Source organism: Leptonychotes weddellii, chromosome 8 (assembly GCF_054177405.1).
Source record: "Leptonychotes weddellii isolate Sample4059 chromosome 8, ASM5417740v2, whole genome shotgun sequence".
Lineage (NCBI taxonomy): Eukaryota > Metazoa > Chordata > Mammalia > Carnivora > Phocidae > Leptonychotes > Leptonychotes weddellii.
The window spans coordinates 89,663,981-89,682,017 of NC_138376.1; the positions used below are offsets into that span (position 1 = coordinate 89,663,981).

Here is an 18,037-nt window from a genome sequence, read left to right on the forward strand (position 1 = left end):
CCCCCTCCTTTTCAAAGAGAATGGCCCTGGAAATTCTGTATGACCCTATGGCAATTGGCAAGCAAGGACAAACCGTGCCATTTGACTGCATTGAAAAAACAAATGGGAAACGGAGGCAAGTGTAAAGGCGTTTGCAGCTTCAGCATTTCTAGACATTGCTTTATCAGCACGCTCTGAGCACAAATCTGGGCCACGCCAGCGACCACTTTCCGGGCAGCCGGTTGGGTGCCATGTGGCTGGGACACTTAGGGTCAGTTAGGCTCATCAGCAGGTTCTTATCCCTCATGAGAAATTACATGTGTGCTGCAGAGGGTGTTCATAGGCTAATGAAAGTTGTTAGGAGGTTGTCTTGTTTTTAATTTGATTTATGACAGATCTCTCAAGAGTCAGGTCTCCAGGGGCGCCTGGGTGGCTCAGTCGTTAGGCGTCTGCCTTCGGCTCAGGTCATGGTCCCAGGGTCCTGGGATCGAGCCCCGCATCGGGCTCCCTGCTCGGCGGAAGCCTGCTTCTCCCTCTCCCGCTCCCCCTGTTTGTGTTCCCTCTCTCGCTGTGTATCTGTCAAATAAATAAATAAAATCTTTAAAAAAAAAAAAGAGGTCTCTGTTTTTCACCACTGAGAGTATGTGTCGGGTTGGGGAGAGGTCTCTGGGTTTGTGCTGGTTTTCGCTTTTGAATGGCATGCACCCCGTTTTTTAAACACATCCCTCTCACAGACAAAACAATAACTTAGTTTCATCCGTTTCAAGATGAAAAGCGCAGAGCCGCCCGACATGGCTTGGAGCAGTTATTAACCAAATGATTATTGCCTTGTAATGTGGCGTCTCCGACGGGCCACAGAGAATGTCCTAGTGGCGTAAATCGCAGTACGGAATGGACTGTCAGATTGCCAGAAGAGCAAGAGGATTCTGGGCTTGGCTCGGGGCAGACAGTTTATTCTTCCTTGGAGGACAGTTTTCTTTTATTCACACATGGAAAGTTAAAAGGTTTCCCTCACAGCTGCTCATGGAACAGTAGCTCCAAACAAGGGATGTGTTGAGAGGACCCGGCCTAGTGTGCTCAGTGAAGGCAGCTCCTACGGTTCCTGGCCTTTTCTTCCTTTGTCCAGGGAATCAGTGCATTGTCTGCTAGGTCTTGGTCTCACGTGTGGTGCCAAATGCCACAACGCTATTCCATTTGGTATCGCCGATAGCGCTTCCCACAGTGCAGGGCTACCAATTTTATTTCACAAAAGGTAGAGGTATTTATTTTTCCTGATTTGTCTGCCTGCTTGATGAACTGCCTTTCTGCGGTACCCCAGCCTGATGGGAACCGGGGACGGCAGAGTAAGATGGAACCCACCTCCTGACAAGGATCGAGGGGAGTTAGCAAGTCCCAGTGCTGCAGAACACACAGCACGGCCAGTTGAGAAGCAAATACCCATCCAGAACTGGGAGTCCTATGTTTAGGTCTGCTCCAGTTCTTAAGACCCTGTCCAGAAAGACTGGGGCCCGGGACAGACACTGCAACCGCGATCCAAGTTAGAAGTCGCCAAGCTCTCAATTGGGTTTCCTTTGGAATTGTCTTTGGGGACGTGTAAACGTAAGTGTAACCCCTTTTTAAAAGCCGCGATGGAGAATACTAACAGAGAAGTACATTGTGTGGCCAGGTGTGGGTGGAGGAAGGCTTTGTCATAAGAAAAGCTATAATCCTCAATAGAGTTTGGCTGAAAACTGAAAACGTTGCTTGGGACAGACTGGTCGGTTCCTTCAGTGCCTTCCCATTCATTATTTTTCCCTCTCACCGCCAGGCACGTTGTTTCCATTTTCATCTCTTTTCCCTTTTAACTCAAGGAATGCAGTTATGAACTTCCATTCTGTGAGAAGGACTCTATCTATCTGTCAGGCCTTCAGACAGGAAATAATTGGATGTTTTGCCACAGGCAATAGGACAGGCAGCATTGGACTTCAGGCCTCCCTGCTGGCCTCACGCTGTCTCCTGCTATTCTGATGGTTGTGCCGTGATGAACCTAACAGAGGAGCTGCTGATGCTGCATTGAGATGGAGAGGGTATAGCCTACCCCATCCGGGGCCTAGTTACATTTTTGCAGTACTTCAGGAAGAATGCGAGAGAGATTGGTGCCTGGGGGGGGTAAAGGTGATTAAAGGAGTGTGTGTGTTTACATCTTTGAACTTCTCTCAGGAATATTTACATTCCTATCATGACTTTGGGAGGATACAACCAAATTAGAGTTTTACTCTATGTGTTTTTTGGGGGTAGGAAATTATATGTATTGCGTGACAACTTAGCGAGATGACATACACTCTTATCTCTTTGTGTAAGATATATGCAGTGTTGCAACCTTTCCTTTCAACTGTTCCATAAAAATCTAAAAAAAAAAAAAATTCCAATTATTCAGCCATGAGAAAGAAGGACATCCTGCCATTTACAACAACAGGAATGGACCTTGAGGGCATTATGCTAAGTGAGATAAGTCAGACAGAGAAAGATAAGTACTGTATGATATCACTTATATGTGGAATCTAAAACAGCCAAGCTCATAAAAACAGAGAGTAAAAGGGCGCGGTTACCAGGGGACGGGGTGGGGTGCAGTGGCTAGGTCGATGTTATTTAAGGGTACAAGCTTGCAATGAGTAGTAAATATGCACTAATCTAATTCACAGTATAGTGAATATAGACAACAATATTGAAGTTGACCCTTGAGCAATGCAGGTTTGAATTATGCAGGCTACTTACACATGAATTGTTTTTACAATACAGTACCGTAAATGTGTTTTCTCTACCCTATGATTTTCTTAAATACTTTCTTTTCTCTAGCTTACTTTATTATAAGAATACAGTATATAATACATATAACATACAAAATATGTGTTAATTGACTGCTTCTGTTACCGGTAAGGCTTCTGGTCAACAGCAGGCTATTAGTTGTTAAGTTTTTGGAGAGTCAAGAGGGGCACCTGGGTGGCTCAGTTGGTTGAGCGTCTGACTCTTGATTTCAGCTCAGGTCATGATCTCGAGGTCCTGGGACTCCCCCCACCCCGCTCCCCCACCCCGCAATCAGGCTCCATCCTCAGTGGGGAGTCAGCTTCTCTCTCTCCGTCTCTCTTCCTCTGCCCCTCCCCCCACCCCCCTGCATGGGCCTGTGCTCTCTCTGAAATAAATAAATAAAATCTTAAAAAAAAAAAAGATTTTGGAGAGTCAGAAGTTATCTGTGGATTTTCAGCTACATGGGGGTTGGCACCCCTAGCCACCACATTGCTCAAGGGTCAACTATATAATCACCAAACTTACTAAGAGACTAGAACCTAATTATTCCTACCATGAAAAGAAATAATTATGTAACATGATGGAGGTGCTAATTACAATGACAATCATATTAAAGTATATCAATGTATCAAATGAATATATAGTACACCTTAAATTTACAGTGTTATATATCAAATATATTTGACCTAAAAAAATCCAAACAGATTCTCACTGATCAAAAGTTTAGACTTGCTTACTCTACTGTTTTTGTTAGGACTCATTGGAATGCTATAGAAACTGAAGGAGAAATTAGTATCTTTAGCACCGTTTGGAGAGGAGTATATACATTATTATTTCCTCTTGGAAAAGATAAATGTGGTTAGAAAAATATTCTGATTTACCAATAGCAACAAGTTACTAGTTATTTCATTTTTGTTCTTAGATTTGCAAAGCAAGTGTCTTCACTTATCTGTGCAGAGAACAAAGGAATGTCAAGCATACGCAAAACAAATTAAGTTGCAAAAGTCAAGTATAGTAACCTGACTCACTTTAATTTTGAAAAAATGCTTATCATTCTACTTTACTGTGCAAAAATGGGTTTAGTATAAACTGCTTCTCTACCATGCTGTGATCACTGTCAAAGTTCATAAATATCCATATATTTATTACACTAATGATTTTCTTTCCTTTCTTGTTTTTCCACATTTCTCTTCCTGACTTCTTCATGATATTTTAAAATGCCAGGATTAAATCTTTCATGCATCTTTATAATCAGGTTTGGCTTTTCAAAACTGTTGCAAATAGAAGAACATTTAACTTCATCTCAGTTCTAACAGTATTTGGAAGGCCACTACATACCAAGTATTGTATGAGCTGCCGGGGATAAAGTGATGGATAGAAAAGTTTCTAACCCCATGGAACATAGTCTAAAAGGAAAACAGACATTATTTATTTGTTTCTTTTAATGTATTCATTCATTTATTTATTTAACTACTTACTACTAACTACTAAGTACTTCTACAGTTCTCATTATATGCTAGGTACTATTCTAAGCAGTTTGCTAGCATTTCATGTAAGTAATTATATATGATGAGTATCTCTAAAGAGGTAAGTCATCGTTTTTAATTTGGATTTCACCATAATTTAATAATAGGGAACAACAGAGATTTGAGGCATGAAGGTAAACACACAACATTTCTCTTTTGTTCAATTACATCTTCCAAATGTGAGACCGGGACAGGACAAAAGAGAAATCCGGTCCCGTATAGCAGGAGAGGAGTGCTTAGTTGGGTTCATGATCCTCTCCCAGAACTTTTTCTTTCCTTCCACCTTCCTTAACCTGTTGTTGACACTGTTGACTGTTGCCTGATGTTGCTGTTGACTCTTTCCATACTGGTGTATTTGGGGAGAAGTTAATGAAGAATACCTGTCTTCGAACTTTGCTTGCTAAGCCCTATTTTCTTAGAATTTTTCAAGGTGACAATTTACAAAGTAAACTTTAACCTGAGTAGTCTGAGGAATGTCTGTTTTTCATTTTTAGTTCCAAATCTAATTTTGTTCTTTGAAAGTTCATGGATATTGCTTTTCAAGTAACCTATTCTAGAAATGATGTATTATACTTTTTTTTTTTTTTTAAGATTTTATTTATTTACCTGAGACAGAGAGAATGAGAGAGAGAGAGCACATGAGATGGGGGAGGGTCAGAGGCAGAAGCAGGCTCCCTGCCGAGCAGGGAGCCCGATGCGGGACTCGATCCAGGGACTCCAGGATCATGACCTGAGCCGAAGGCAGTCGCTTAACCAACTGAGCCACCCAGGCGCCCTGATGTATTATACTCTTAATTGCATAATTTATACTACAGTATTTCAAAAGCCTTTAGAAATTCTTCTGCTTTTTTATAAAGTTCATTTTGAAAATCAAAATAAATTATATGGGTTAACCAGAAGGCACTGTAAGAGAAAGATAAATGTGTAAACTGCATGAGAATAAGATTGTTACCATGCATTGGACAGTCTTTTAATTCTAGAAACCTCCTTGAAAAAGGAAAATTTGTGAGTTTCTTCTAGGAAATTTAGGAGGCCCCTAGAATATCACCTTTGTGATAACATTTTCTTGACTACCTAATGTATCTGACCTTTGTTAGTCGTCTTTTATAAAAATTGAAACTTGTCTCGGGTTGTTCACAATTAATTAATTCCAGCCTATTGCTTATCTAGAGTTAGCCACCCCCACCCCCCCACCCTTGGCTTGTCGGTATCATCAAGTCCACATTTAGGTACTAATTATCCGGTCCCGTATAGCAGTTCCGGTAATAAGCAAAGTTTCAGTTGGGTAACAATTGCAATCTTGTATATGTGTTGTCTGCTAAATTGGACCGTTAAGGAAAAAAAACACCGTATTAGCAATTCTTTGTGCTGGTCTAAATTTTGAATGTGCCCAAAGTATGCTTTGTTTTTAGGACCATATTGTGGAAGTATGCCTGTTCCCAAGGAACTCCTATTGACCACGAACGAGGTCACTGTGCGCTTTGCGAGTGGATCCCACATTTCGGGGCGGGGATTTTTGCTGACCTATGCGAGCAGTGACCATCCAGGTATAGCAGAAGAATCCACCCAAATCTGTAAACTTGTGTCTGTCTGAGAATTCCTCTTGCTACTTGTATCACCATCTTTGGATAGAATTGTGACCTCAGGTCGAGAATATGTGAAGGAAGAGAGGAATGCAAAGTCTTTGTAAGCAGTTAGATCTGAACTCAGAATACTTTTATCGAGCATGTTAGATTGATCAGCTGACCTATGTGGGAGAGGGTTGATCTCATTTTCCTAGAAATGTTGGATGATGCATCTTTGGGGCTATTTTAAGGTCTGGTTAGTCCCTGGAGCCCTCCCCCAACCTTTTTCACCTTAGGGGACAAGTAACCAGTGGCACCTCCACCCTCCACCCCCACGTCCACTCACATACACCAGGTGCACCAGCACGAGGGAAGCCTGGGAGTCTGAGTCACATGTGAAGTCACTGTCACCGTGTGCTTAACCCTGGAGCTGACACTTGAGCAGGAGAGAAGGGGAGTATAGAAACTGATGAGGGAGGAAAGCACGGCCTCCTGTCTAGGCCTCTTGGGCTCCAGAGTGATTACTGTACATGCACTCCATGTCTGCCCAAGGTCACAGAAGTGCCCAGAGTTTCTGCTCTCAGTGCCCCCTGGCAGAAATGCTCCAGGAGGGGGGTGCGCCATTCATTTCCCTCTCATCCAATCAAATCTAGCCAATCCCAACAGACCACAGCAGGACCAGTGTTCACCATATGTTGCTCCCTCAGAACTACTGAAAATATTAAGGAAAGAAAGAATTATTGCAGCAAGTGTGGAATATTTTGGAAACTATCCTAGGCTGATCTAAATGCATTAAAATCCACAACATCTTAGCGTCCCCGATGCTGAGTGTTCATTCAGTTCTGTATTCCAAAGAGCATTCTCTTTTTTAAGTCCTTGGTCCTGACTGATCAAAGTGGAAAGGTTGTATTCTCAGTAAGCACGTGGTTCCATGGGCACTCAGATGCCGCTAGCTAAATTGCCAAATTAAAATGTTCCCGAACCTTCTCTATGAACCACGTCAGGCTTTTGAAATTGTTTTCCTCTTGCCAAGGGAGGTTATTATACACATGATCTTTGTAGGCATGTAGTGGACAGTAATGAACCAGTGTTGGTTTTTCTGTTTGAAATAGTTCCTGTTAGTGTTCACTGGACAATTGCTGAAAAACCATGGTTTGTGGTAGAAAAGAGAAATGGAGGAAATTGGTTAAATCCTGAAGACAGTGTTCTCAGTTTTGATTTATTTTTAAGGAGAAAAATTCAGATAATAACTAGATAGTGAATAAATGCTTTTTAAAAATCCTTTTGTAGGGGCACTGGGTGGCCTAGTCAGTTAAGCGTATGCCCTCTGCTCAGATCATGATCTCAGGGTCCTGAGATGGAGCCCCGCATCGGGTTCCCTATTCAGCGGGGAGTCTGCCTCTCCCTCCCCCTCTCCCCCCGGCTTGTCTCTCTTGCTCACTGTCTCTCTCTCAAATAAATAAAATCTTTAAAAAAATTTTTAAAAGTCCTTATTTAAAATTATTTAAAATTATTATTGTTATTTTTTTTTTTAGCATGAGTATCCTTCCATTCGGTCTCCTAATTGCAATTATCTTTATTTATGACAGATTTAATAACGTGCTTGGAACGCGCTAACCATTATTTGAAAACAGAATACAGGTAAATACGGTGTCCAAGCTGTGCTGCAGGCATAAGTTGCTGGACATTATGCTTTCTTTCACATTAAACCAGATAAAGTACCTTATTTGTATTTAATTTTTTTTAAAATCATTTATGTTGTAAGTAATGAAGAATACTTGAAATGCTTTCTTATATAGCAGAGATCAGCAAACTTTTTGTCCAGGGCCAGATAGTAAATATTTTCGATTTTGCAGGCAATGCAGTCCCTTTGGCATCTGTTCATAGTTTCTGTTGGCTGCTGTGATGCAGAAGCAATCCATGGACAATATGTAAACAAACGTGTGTGGCAGTGTTCCAATAAAACTTTATTTAAAAACCAAACAGCAGCCTGGATTTGGCCCATGAGCTACAATGTGCTGACCCCTGAGTTCTACTGTCGTACCAGTGAGCCGTAGTGGAGTCTAGACTGTGTTTTTTCACCTGGCCAGCATTTTGAAGTGACTTTTGTAATTCCTTCACTTTCAGAGGGAGTTCATTTTGTCTTTCTCACAAAAGAGAAACTTACTGAGAATAGGAGATGAAATTTTTGATTCCAGCTTTACTTCAACTGGAAAAATTACTGAATCTCTTTGATGTACATTTCCTCATTTATAAAGTAAGAGCAGTCTAGAGCAGGACTTCTCAACCTTGGCACTATTGTTATTTTGGGTTAGATGATTCTTTGTTGTGAAGAGCTGTTCTGTACATTGTTAGATACTTACCGGTGTCCCTGTCCTCTACCCTCTGTGTGCCAGTTGTGATAACCAAAAATATCTCCAGATGTTGCCAGATGTCTTCCAGAGCAGGCAAAATTCACTCCCTGTTGAGAACCACTGGTCTAGAGAGAACTGTCAGTAACACCGCTAACAACAGCTATAACTCCTTAGAGTGCTTTCTTCTTGCCAGTCATAGCTCCCTGGACTTTGCACATAAATAAGTCATGTGAATGTTCTAGCAGGCCTGCAAGGTAGGCTCTGTCATACCCTGAAAACAGAGGCACAAAGCAGTTAAGTAGCTTGCCCAGGACTACACACTTCATGAGTATGCCCAGACAGTCAGGCACAAGGGTCCATGGTCGTGACCATCTCGGATATTCTAATAAATGAGATTATTTTACATGCCGAATTGATTTTAGTGTTAACTAATATTAAGTCTAGTAGGGAAATAAAAAAGAAAATGACCAATAATTTGAATAGACAATAAAAATTAAAATGACCAATAATTACATTTGCCCTGTAAAGTTGCCATTCATGCATCATGGACAAATGCCAACCTTCTCTGAGATCTTTCCAGCCATACCTGTAGAGTCCCAGTGGTGATAGGGCCTCTGGGCATCAGCGGTCATTTCCTGTCCTCCTACAGAAAAGATTATACTCAGGCCTGCAGGGTGATGTTACAGTGCCAGATCATCTAGGCTACAGCCCAGCCGTGAGTGTTTGGGTAAGATGAGGTGTGGTGACTGGTACAGATCCACATTCCCTCATCTATGATTGTGAAATGTCGAAAGCTTTAAAAGTCAAAGGGTTTTGGGGCGCCTGGGTGGTGCAGTCGGTTAAGCATCCGACTCTTGGTTTCGGTTCAGGTCATCATCTCCGGGCTGTGAGATCAAGCTCGGCCCGGTTTTATGCTCAGCGTGGAGTCGGCTTGAGATTCTCCCTCTCCTCTGTCCTTCCCGCTCATGTTCTCTCTCTCTCTCTCTCAAATAAATAAATAAATCTTAAAAAAAAAAAAGAGCCAGAAGGCTTTTATGACTCATTTGCTGGCAATACCTGATTAGTGTAAACTTAAATTCATTTGACAGTAAAATTGAACTAAATTGAGTCTATTTAGTCTTTGTGCATTGGCCTTAGATATTAATGTTTTTGATTAATATATGCAGCCATCAGATGAATAAGGTCTGAGAATCTAATGTGTACCATGACTATAGCGGATAACACTGTATTATAGAACTGAAATTTGCTGAGAGTAGAATTTAATGTTTTTGCCAGAGATATATGTGTTATATATGTGTGTGTATTTAAATATATACATTTACATATTAATATATGTGAGGCGATGGATATGTTAATGTACTAGTTGGGTAACATATACCAAATCATCGTGATATACATTTGAAATGTCTTACAATTTGTCAATTATACCACAGTAAAGCTGAAAAATATATATACCTTTTTTTTTCTGATTGCAAAAGTAATTTATAACTAAAGTAGACCATCACTAGCCATGTGTGGCTATTAAAGACTTGAACTGTGACTAGTCCAAGTTCAGGTGTGCTATGAGTATAAAATAAACTGCAGATTTTGAAGACTTGGTACAAAAGAAAAAAGACTAGAAATATCTTGTTGACAATTTTTTTTTGTTCATTACATGTAGAAATGATAAAATTTGAGTATGTTGGGTTAACTAGAATATATTATTGTTAGTTTTGCCTTTTTTTCTTTACCTTTTTAATATGGCTACTAGAATATTTAAATTTACATATGTGGTTTCCATTAAGTTACTATTGGGGAGTGAGTGCTAGTAGGCTGAATCAAGATATTACAGAGTCAAATGGCACAGAAAGTGGAAGTTTCTCAAAATGCTATTCTTGGAGAGAATCCAGAGATAGTCTTCCTTGTCTTCTTTATATTCATGAAAAACATAAGTTGTTATTTTATATATTTTAAGCGTATCTTTTTATAAAAACAAGATCATGCTAGGTATAGTGTTTAGAAATTTTCTTTTTAAAAAATATATCTCGGAGGGGCACCTGGCTGCTCAGTTGAAAGGGCATGCAGCTCTTGATCTCCAGGTTGTGAGTTCAAGCCCCACGTTGGGTGTAGAGATTACTAAAAATAAATAAATAAATAAATAAATAAATAAACAAACTTTAAAAAAGTAAGTAAAATAAATAAAAATAAAAAATATATCTTGGACACCTCTGAATCAATTAAGATGCATTAGGGAAGCTCATTGTTTAAGAGAGTTTATAATGAATCCTTATATAAAGCAAATAATTATTGTGTAAAACTTGCCTTCAGGTTTACATTTTAGATTAATCTGTGTTTTCGTAAGTCAGGTTTCTGATTTGTCATTAAAACAAATTATGCCTGGGGTGCCTGGGTGGCTCAGTCAGTTAAGCGGCTGACACTTGATTTCGGCTCAGGTCATGATCTCAGGGTCCTGGGATCAAGCCCACATCAGGCTCTGCGCTCAGTGGGGAGTCTGCTTGAGAATTCTCTCTCTCTCTCTCTCAAATAAATAAATCAATCTTTCTAAAAAATTTAAAAAATAAATAAAACAACATACTCCCTCCTGCATGTTCTATGGAGGAGAGAAAATGCATTTAAGTATAATTTATACTTTTTAGTTTAAGTGTAATTTAATAAAATATCAATTCTTTATTTTCTTTTTCCAGCAAATTCTGCCCAGCTGGTTGTCGAGACATAGCAGGAGACATTTCTGGGAATCTGGTGGATGGATACAGAGATGTAAGTAATTGAGGGTAATTTTAGGGCAGGGAGGAAATTAAAAAGTGTTTGTTGCTCTGCCTAAACTCATCATAAAGTCAAGTCAAATAAGATCTAAAACCCCGGAGGTAAATGCACAATTCTCTCTTTTCTGAGAATAAATGAAATAATAAGTATAAAAACCAAGGTTATTCGTGCATGCATTCCTATTTTTAGCATTTCCACTTAAGCATGGTGTAAGTGAAATGGTAAATAAAACCCTTTTCAACACCTACGGATATAATTCCATTTGTTTTTTTATAAGAGGTCATCTGTTTTTTGGTTTTTCTTTTTTTTTTTTGTAATTTATTTCTGTATTTTAATGCTTCTGTTGGTTCATGTAATAGCCAAGGACATGACCATTCACATCAGAGAGTAACAACACCGTGTCTGGGACCAGGGAAGCCAGCTGCCCTGCACTTACGTAACAGTTCTTCCTGCCTTGCACCCCCAGTTTCTTCTGCAGAATGAGACTCTCTGGTTGTATACATTGTTCCCAGAGAAAAATACATCACAAGAAGTCATTTGTCTAAAGTATATGTCCTGTCTCCAGATACACAGTCCTTCATTTCTTACTATTTGCAGATCTCAATCCCAGAAATTTGGTATCTGATCTTTGAATATTAACATTGCTACTTAAAATAGTTGAGTTTCTAGCACATGAGAATTGGCTTGAGTTATTACAAATGTGAAAATCTGTATAGTGATGAAACTTTTCTAAGAGTTATTGACATGTGTCTTTGTGCATCCAAGAAAACAAACATGTTCCAGGAGACTGATAATCTCCCCTCCAGCAAGGGGAAAACAAACTTGGCTTTAATTTTTGCTTTTAATACATCCTGATTGTGGAAGCAGCATATTTTGCAATTTTGCTCTTTGTTTCCTTTTTCATGTATTGTCTTTATTTACAAGATTGACACAGGATATTCATTTGGCCTATAAATTGTTTGAATCTTAAAATGATTTATAATACCTGAATTTGAGATATACTTGGCACAAGCTATTTCTAAGTGACTTCAAGAAATTAACTAAGGGAAATAAACAGTTGAAGTATAGTTTTTCCCCCAGCAATAGAAAGTCTCTTTGTTATTTTTCCATCCCACGCAAGGAACTTAAAAATTATATGTAATAAGAGAGATAGCATCATTTTTTTTCTTACTTTAGTTGTTTATCTTGCTTCCTCTTGACAGAGCTCTGTGTTTTAGTACAACAGGTAAATAAATGGCTTCCTCCATGGTAGATCTGAGTACGTGATCTGTAGGTGCTAACACACAGGTTTCCTATTTAACTTTGGCTGGTTTCATATCATTTGCTTTCAGAATGACTTTACCTGGGAGTCTGCTTCTCCCTCTCGCTCTGCTACTCTCTCCCTCTCTCTCCCTGTCAAATAAATAAATACAAAATCTTAAAAAAAAGATAGCGGCCATGTTATTTGCTGATGAGTTTGTGGGTCAGCACTTTGCGCTGGTCAGTTCTTAATCTCCCTTGCCTAAAAGAGCTCCTGCAGTCATGTGGTGCATCAGGTGGGGCCAGAGGGTCGGAGGTGGCCACGATGACATGTGTGGCCGTTGGTTGGGCCGTGTCATCTGCAGCAGAACCGAGCAAGTTACGTGTTCCAGTGCAGTCAGTGGGAGGTACCTACACAGGGGCATGACCGTCGGGAGGCATTATCACTGGGGGGCCGCCACGACTGTAAGTTACCTACTTCCCTCTCTAGCGGATGGGTGCCCAAGTTGGCGTAAATGTGGTGACTCTGAAGTCATTTTGAGATAGTTATACAATAATTTTTTTCCCCTCCTCTAAAACTTTCTATTTAAATGAATTATGGCGTAGCAATGTCATGGGTCAAACAGGGATCCCGACCACATGTTATAACAAGATGGAAACCTCCCACCCTATTTTAAATGTGTTCTGGAGTAACCGTGAGTGATGACGTTGCTGTATTTCAGACCTCGTTACTGTGCAAAGCCGCCATCCATGCAGGAATAATCGCAGACGAGTTGGGCGGTCAGATCAGCGTGCTTCAGCACAAAGGGCTAAGCCACTATGAAGGCATCCTGGCCAATGGTGTGCTCTCAAGAGAGTAAGTACTTTGTCTTTTGTTCTGAGTGGCAGGTAACCCGAAAGGCATAATTTACCAGCTCATAATTTTGAAGGGACAGTGGGCATAGGATCCCAAGGGTTTGTCAGCTGGGAGGAATGTGTGTGAGTGCTCAAAGCAGCATTTACGGTGTCTTTGTGGAAGATCAGTGCAGCAATAAAGAAGCTCACTGGTTATGCTGACAAGTGAATTAAAAGGGCACACATCAGAAGTTCTAGGGCAAAGGAATGTTTCTACTCTCAGGTGCTTTAGTAGGAGAAAATAAAGGCTGTCTGTTTTCAGTTCTTCCGGTTTTAGTAAATAATTGGTTATCTGCAATATTACCAAAGGTACTGAAGAAGACAGGGAACTAAAATAAGCCTCCATAGAACTACCAAGCTCCCCGGGAGATCCCTAGAGACAAGCTCTTAATGATGAGTAATAGTTGGGAAATGAAAAAAAAAAGAGGGCTTTTGTTAACATATATCTCTCTGTTTGCTGGTATCCTCTGCTCTTTCAGCTTCTTGAGAAAAAAGTATGTCAATTGTTCAATTGTTTTAAACATTTCAACCTGAGCTTTTAATGCTTTTAGGTTTCCTCAGCTTCTGGAGTGGAAAATAAGAGCTGTTAGAACTAAATATAATCTCGCCTCATGGTCCAGGTGTCCACCCATAGAAACAGGCAGCTTGGAATGGGCCAGAGGGAGGCTTTCCTTGGGTGGAGGCCTTGTGAGAGAACGGTGATCCTCAAGCCACTGTGTTTATCTCCTGCTCCCTCCCTGCCTGCCCCAGAAATGTCTTCCTGCTATCGTGACCCTGTGTTTTTTGGACAGGTTGTCACCATAGTCTTGGTCCCCAGAATATGGCACAAGACAGAGACTACAGGCATTTCAATTTCAGGATCCAAAAGTAGGAAAAAGGAGGTCAGGGCCTGTATCCTCTACCACTTCCCTGTCTGTGTGCAGATCACCGACCACCCCCGCTCCAGCACGCTCCCCCGCCATTTTGCTGTGGTCCCTGCTTATGTGCAGAAAGAACACGGTCATGTTTCCCTGCTCTGTTCTCCCAGGCAGTGTGGACCATCTCATCTGGTGAAAAAAAAACCACATAAGGGGGTTGATAGGTTCCCTAGTTAGCATAAATGTAGTGACTCTGATGTCATTTTGAGAAAGTTATACAGTAGTTTTTTTCCTTCCCCTTCTACTTTTTATCTAAATGTATTACAGCTTTGTTTAGCGATACTGTAGTTCAAATGGGGATTCTGACTCCAAGTTATAATATTGTTTTTTAGGAAAATGTATCTTAAGTTCCAAAGAACCGATTGATGAATTCATAGGTAAACTTAGGGACCAATACCCATTTCTGGATTGAGGTGTTGGCTTAAGCTCACAGGAGAGGGGATTTCAAAGCAGTGGCTGAAGTTAGGGGTAGAAACTGGTTAGGTCACCTTCATGAAGAAGGCAAGCCTTGGGTTTGGTGGAAGGCAGGAACCAGGCATATGGGGACATGGGAGCAGAGTCAAGGCTCAGAGAGGGACACGAAAGGAGTCGTGGCAGTCAGCACACCAGGCTCACGTCCAGGGCCCTGGCTGGTGGGTGGCTGAGGGAAAAGGCAGAGCTCCCACCGGCAATTCTGAGTCGGGGGCTGCGGGTGGGGTAACTGGAGAGGGTATTCCAGTCCAAGTCTTTTACAAGCCACCCAGTGATGCTGTATGTAATCTACAGAAGGCAGTCATCCACTAAGGATTGGGTGCAGGCTGCACTCTGATGGGCAGGCTCACCGCTCTGTCTTTGTGTTCTCTGCTTGCTATAGAGAGGACTCCCCTCTACTGTCCCCCTGGATAGGACTTTTAGCTTTGAGAGGCCCCAAAGTGTTCTTTTCCTATTGTGTGACCAAAGACAAATCGGTCCCAAATTTAAGATCTAAATGCCTAGTAGCAGAGTACCTTTAGAAAGTAAAATCCTTACTCAAATAAATAAAATTTATATATTTGTGTATTATAAATTCATTTTATATACACATGCATGTATGTTATACATACATGTATGCATGTACATATATGTACTATATATAAAGAAACATATGCATGCATTATATATGCCTATATACACACATATGTATGTACATATATTTTTTCACTTATGTATTTGCCTCAAGGTTTGTGGAACATAAATATTATATCCTGATTTATAATAAAAGTGATTGCTTATACACAGTAAGCTGTGTCGGCTTGACCTTGACTTTTGAGGATCTGTTTCTGTTTACATTTTTTATGGTCTAATATATTGACACCAGGGCACTATTTCAGAAAGATGCCATGCTGTGGCCTAGATTTGTTGGGAGCCACATCTCCAGATAGGAACAAAGAATTGGCCTCTGGTTTTAAATCTGTTTTTTGGAATCTCTTGCCTATGTTTGTATACATTTCAGTGCTTCTTTTGTAGAAAAAAAGGACCGTAAAACGTTGAACTTGTACTATGAGGATTTTATTTTACTTTTGAAAAAAAAATTATTTAAACTACTTGAAGAGAAGTAGACATGTTCTCAGTTACTTCTGGGCTTGATACAGATGAAGTCTCTTTATGTAAGCCAATATTAAACGTTCATGCAGAGTCCAGAAATCTCAACCATGAATGAATCAGGAAGAGTTTTGCTCCACATTCCATGTAGTTATTTGAACAAACTGTTCGATTTTTGTTTTGGTAAGAAGAGAAAGTCCAGGTTTATATCAAGGTCCCTTCTTCCTTCTAGCTCTGATTTTGCTCTGGCTTTTTGTCCTGAGCAGAGAAGAGTGAACTACATGCGGACACATGTCTTCCACTCCTCCTGACTCCCAAGTCTTCAGGGGGCAGTTGTTTTTCTCTGTGCCCGTGTGCTGCTGGGGAAGCAGTGTGCATGCGGTCATTGAACTTGTGTTCCCACGCATGATTGTTTGGTGTTCAGGAAAAAGCTCTGCCACTGAGGAAGAAGGAGTCCCTAAAGTAAATATCTAGGGTTCTTCTGGGATTCATACGGGTCGGGTCACTTCCTTGATTTGAGGAGACCAGAATGGAATCAGGAAGAGAGGCTGACCTCAGACCAAGGGTGAAGGCTCACACCACCAGCAGCGAAGGCTTTGCTTTTTCAGTTGACATCAGCCTCTTCTTGATGGCTTCTCGAGCCCCCGGGGAAGGCTGGCAATTCCAGGCATCTGATTGAATGCATTCACCCTGACGTGTGACTGCCTCAGAACCCCAGCCTCCTGGAGGGTTTTCGTTTTTAGGAGAGGAGGCTCATTTACCAATAGAATTCTCCAAGTGGTTGTATTTAGTTTAATAGAGTGCAATGGAAAAATGTATCGCAGCTGATCACGGGCGAAGAGCCAGGCAGAGAGCCATTGGGAGGAGAGCCTCCCCTGGCGGTGTCTTCCCAGGGTTAACGCCACAGTTACCCTTCTTGCCCTAACTTCTCTTTTTCAACAACAACAAAATAAATATTTTAGTGTCTCATGGCAGCGGGAGCGAATTGAGGCCCTCCGAGTTGCCACGATATCAGGTGCTTTATTTGGGCAAAATTTCAAGTGTAATACTTAGTGCAGGAATGTTAGGAAAAAAATGGAAAAAGCAGTCAAATAGAGGCTCTAAGTAAATTAATAGAACTTGGAATGTGAACCACGTGCACCTTTCTTTAGAAGTTAGGAGAGCTGGATCTTGACCCCGGCTTTGGCACGAACTGTGAATTTCGGCAAGCGGGTCCGCATCTTCATGTGAGAAATGATGGGTGCCTGCCTTGTATTCAGTGCAGCGGGTATAACAGAACCTTTATGTGGAATGGCAGGGCTGTGGAGTCTCCGCTCAAGAGTGGACAAAGAATATGAATGAAAAGGTCCATTCCAGGGACTTGGACCACCTGGTACTTCTAAGCAATGGTCCCAGAGCTTTGCTGGGAAGGTTCTTAGACTCTTGTCCAGACTCTTGTCCAGACTCTTTCCGGGTTTTCTGTGGATTTCACCATTCAGTACTCTCTCTGTCCATGGTTGCTGGTTGTAATTCAGAGTTAAACATTTAAGTAACAAGCAGTCCTCTCAGATTGTAAAGTAATTGCACACAACAGTGGCATCTAACTCTTCGTGCGTTTCTCGAGTATCAGTATACTGAGTACTATGCATGCAAGATTCATCTTGAGAACTTCAAATTTTCTACCTAGTTTCACACTGTTGAGTTGGTGAGGGACTTACAAAAAGGTAAATACAGTCTTGGGCCTTCGGGATCTCTTCTCCACGGAAGGAGACAGCTGCAGAGTGAGGTCGATATGATGTTTGCCTCTGGGTGCACCACAAACTGTAGAAATCCTAGAGTCCACAGGCCCCGGGGTTAATGCCAGCTCAGCAGTAGGACTGTCCCGCAGCGGCGAGGCCCAGCTCAGGCCGGTCAGTGAGATGCTTTGAGTTTTCTCCCGCTGCACCTTGTCATCCAGAGGGAGGGTGGTTCACGGCTGTAGGGAGGAGTGTGACTGGGTGGCGTTAGTAACGTTGCTTCCCTTCAGTGGTCCTGAGTTTCTCTATAAAAGGCCAGTGATGAAGATGGTAAGAGCCTTGCTGGGGTGCGGTGAGGACCCCGTGAGGTGCGGGAAGGTTCCATGACGCCTGGGCTGTGGTGCTGTGTCCATCGTTGTGATCCAGGTAAGCAGCTCACCTCCTGTTTGTGTTTATCATTGCAGCGGTTCCCTGTCCGACAAGCGATTTCTCTTTACCTCCGACGGTAAGGATCCAGCTTTCCTTAAGAATTTGATATTTTAGGGGGCGCCTGGGTGGTTCAGTCGTTAAGCGTCTGCCTTTGGCTCAGGTCATGATCCCAGGGTCCTGGATCGAGCCCCGCATCGGGCTCCCTGCTCCGCGGGAAGCCTGCTTCTCCCTCTCCCACTCCCCCTGCTTGTGTTCCCTCTCTCGCTGTGCCTCTCTGTCGAATAAATAAAAAACATCTTTTAAAAAAAAGAA

General features: G+C 41.5%; 1 protein-coding gene across 8 annotated transcripts in view; it reads left to right on the forward strand.

Annotated features, from left to right (window-relative positions):
- DCBLD1 (discoidin, CUB and LCCL domain containing 1) overlaps positions 1-18,037 on the forward strand; it is a 72,802-nt gene that overhangs the window by 33,553 nt on the left and 21,212 nt on the right. For all 8 annotated transcript variants that reach the window (XM_081828859.1, XM_081828862.1, XM_081828857.1 and 5 more), the window contains exons 3-7: positions 5,702-5,836; positions 7,444-7,495; positions 10,893-10,965; positions 12,933-13,066; positions 17,761-17,801. In XM_081828859.1, the coding sequence (XP_081684985.1) occupies positions 5,702-5,836; positions 7,444-7,495; positions 10,893-10,965; positions 12,933-13,066; positions 17,761-17,801 (435 nt within the window). The remainder of the gene's footprint in view (positions 1-5,701; positions 5,837-7,443; positions 7,496-10,892; positions 10,966-12,932; positions 13,067-17,760; positions 17,802-18,037) is intronic.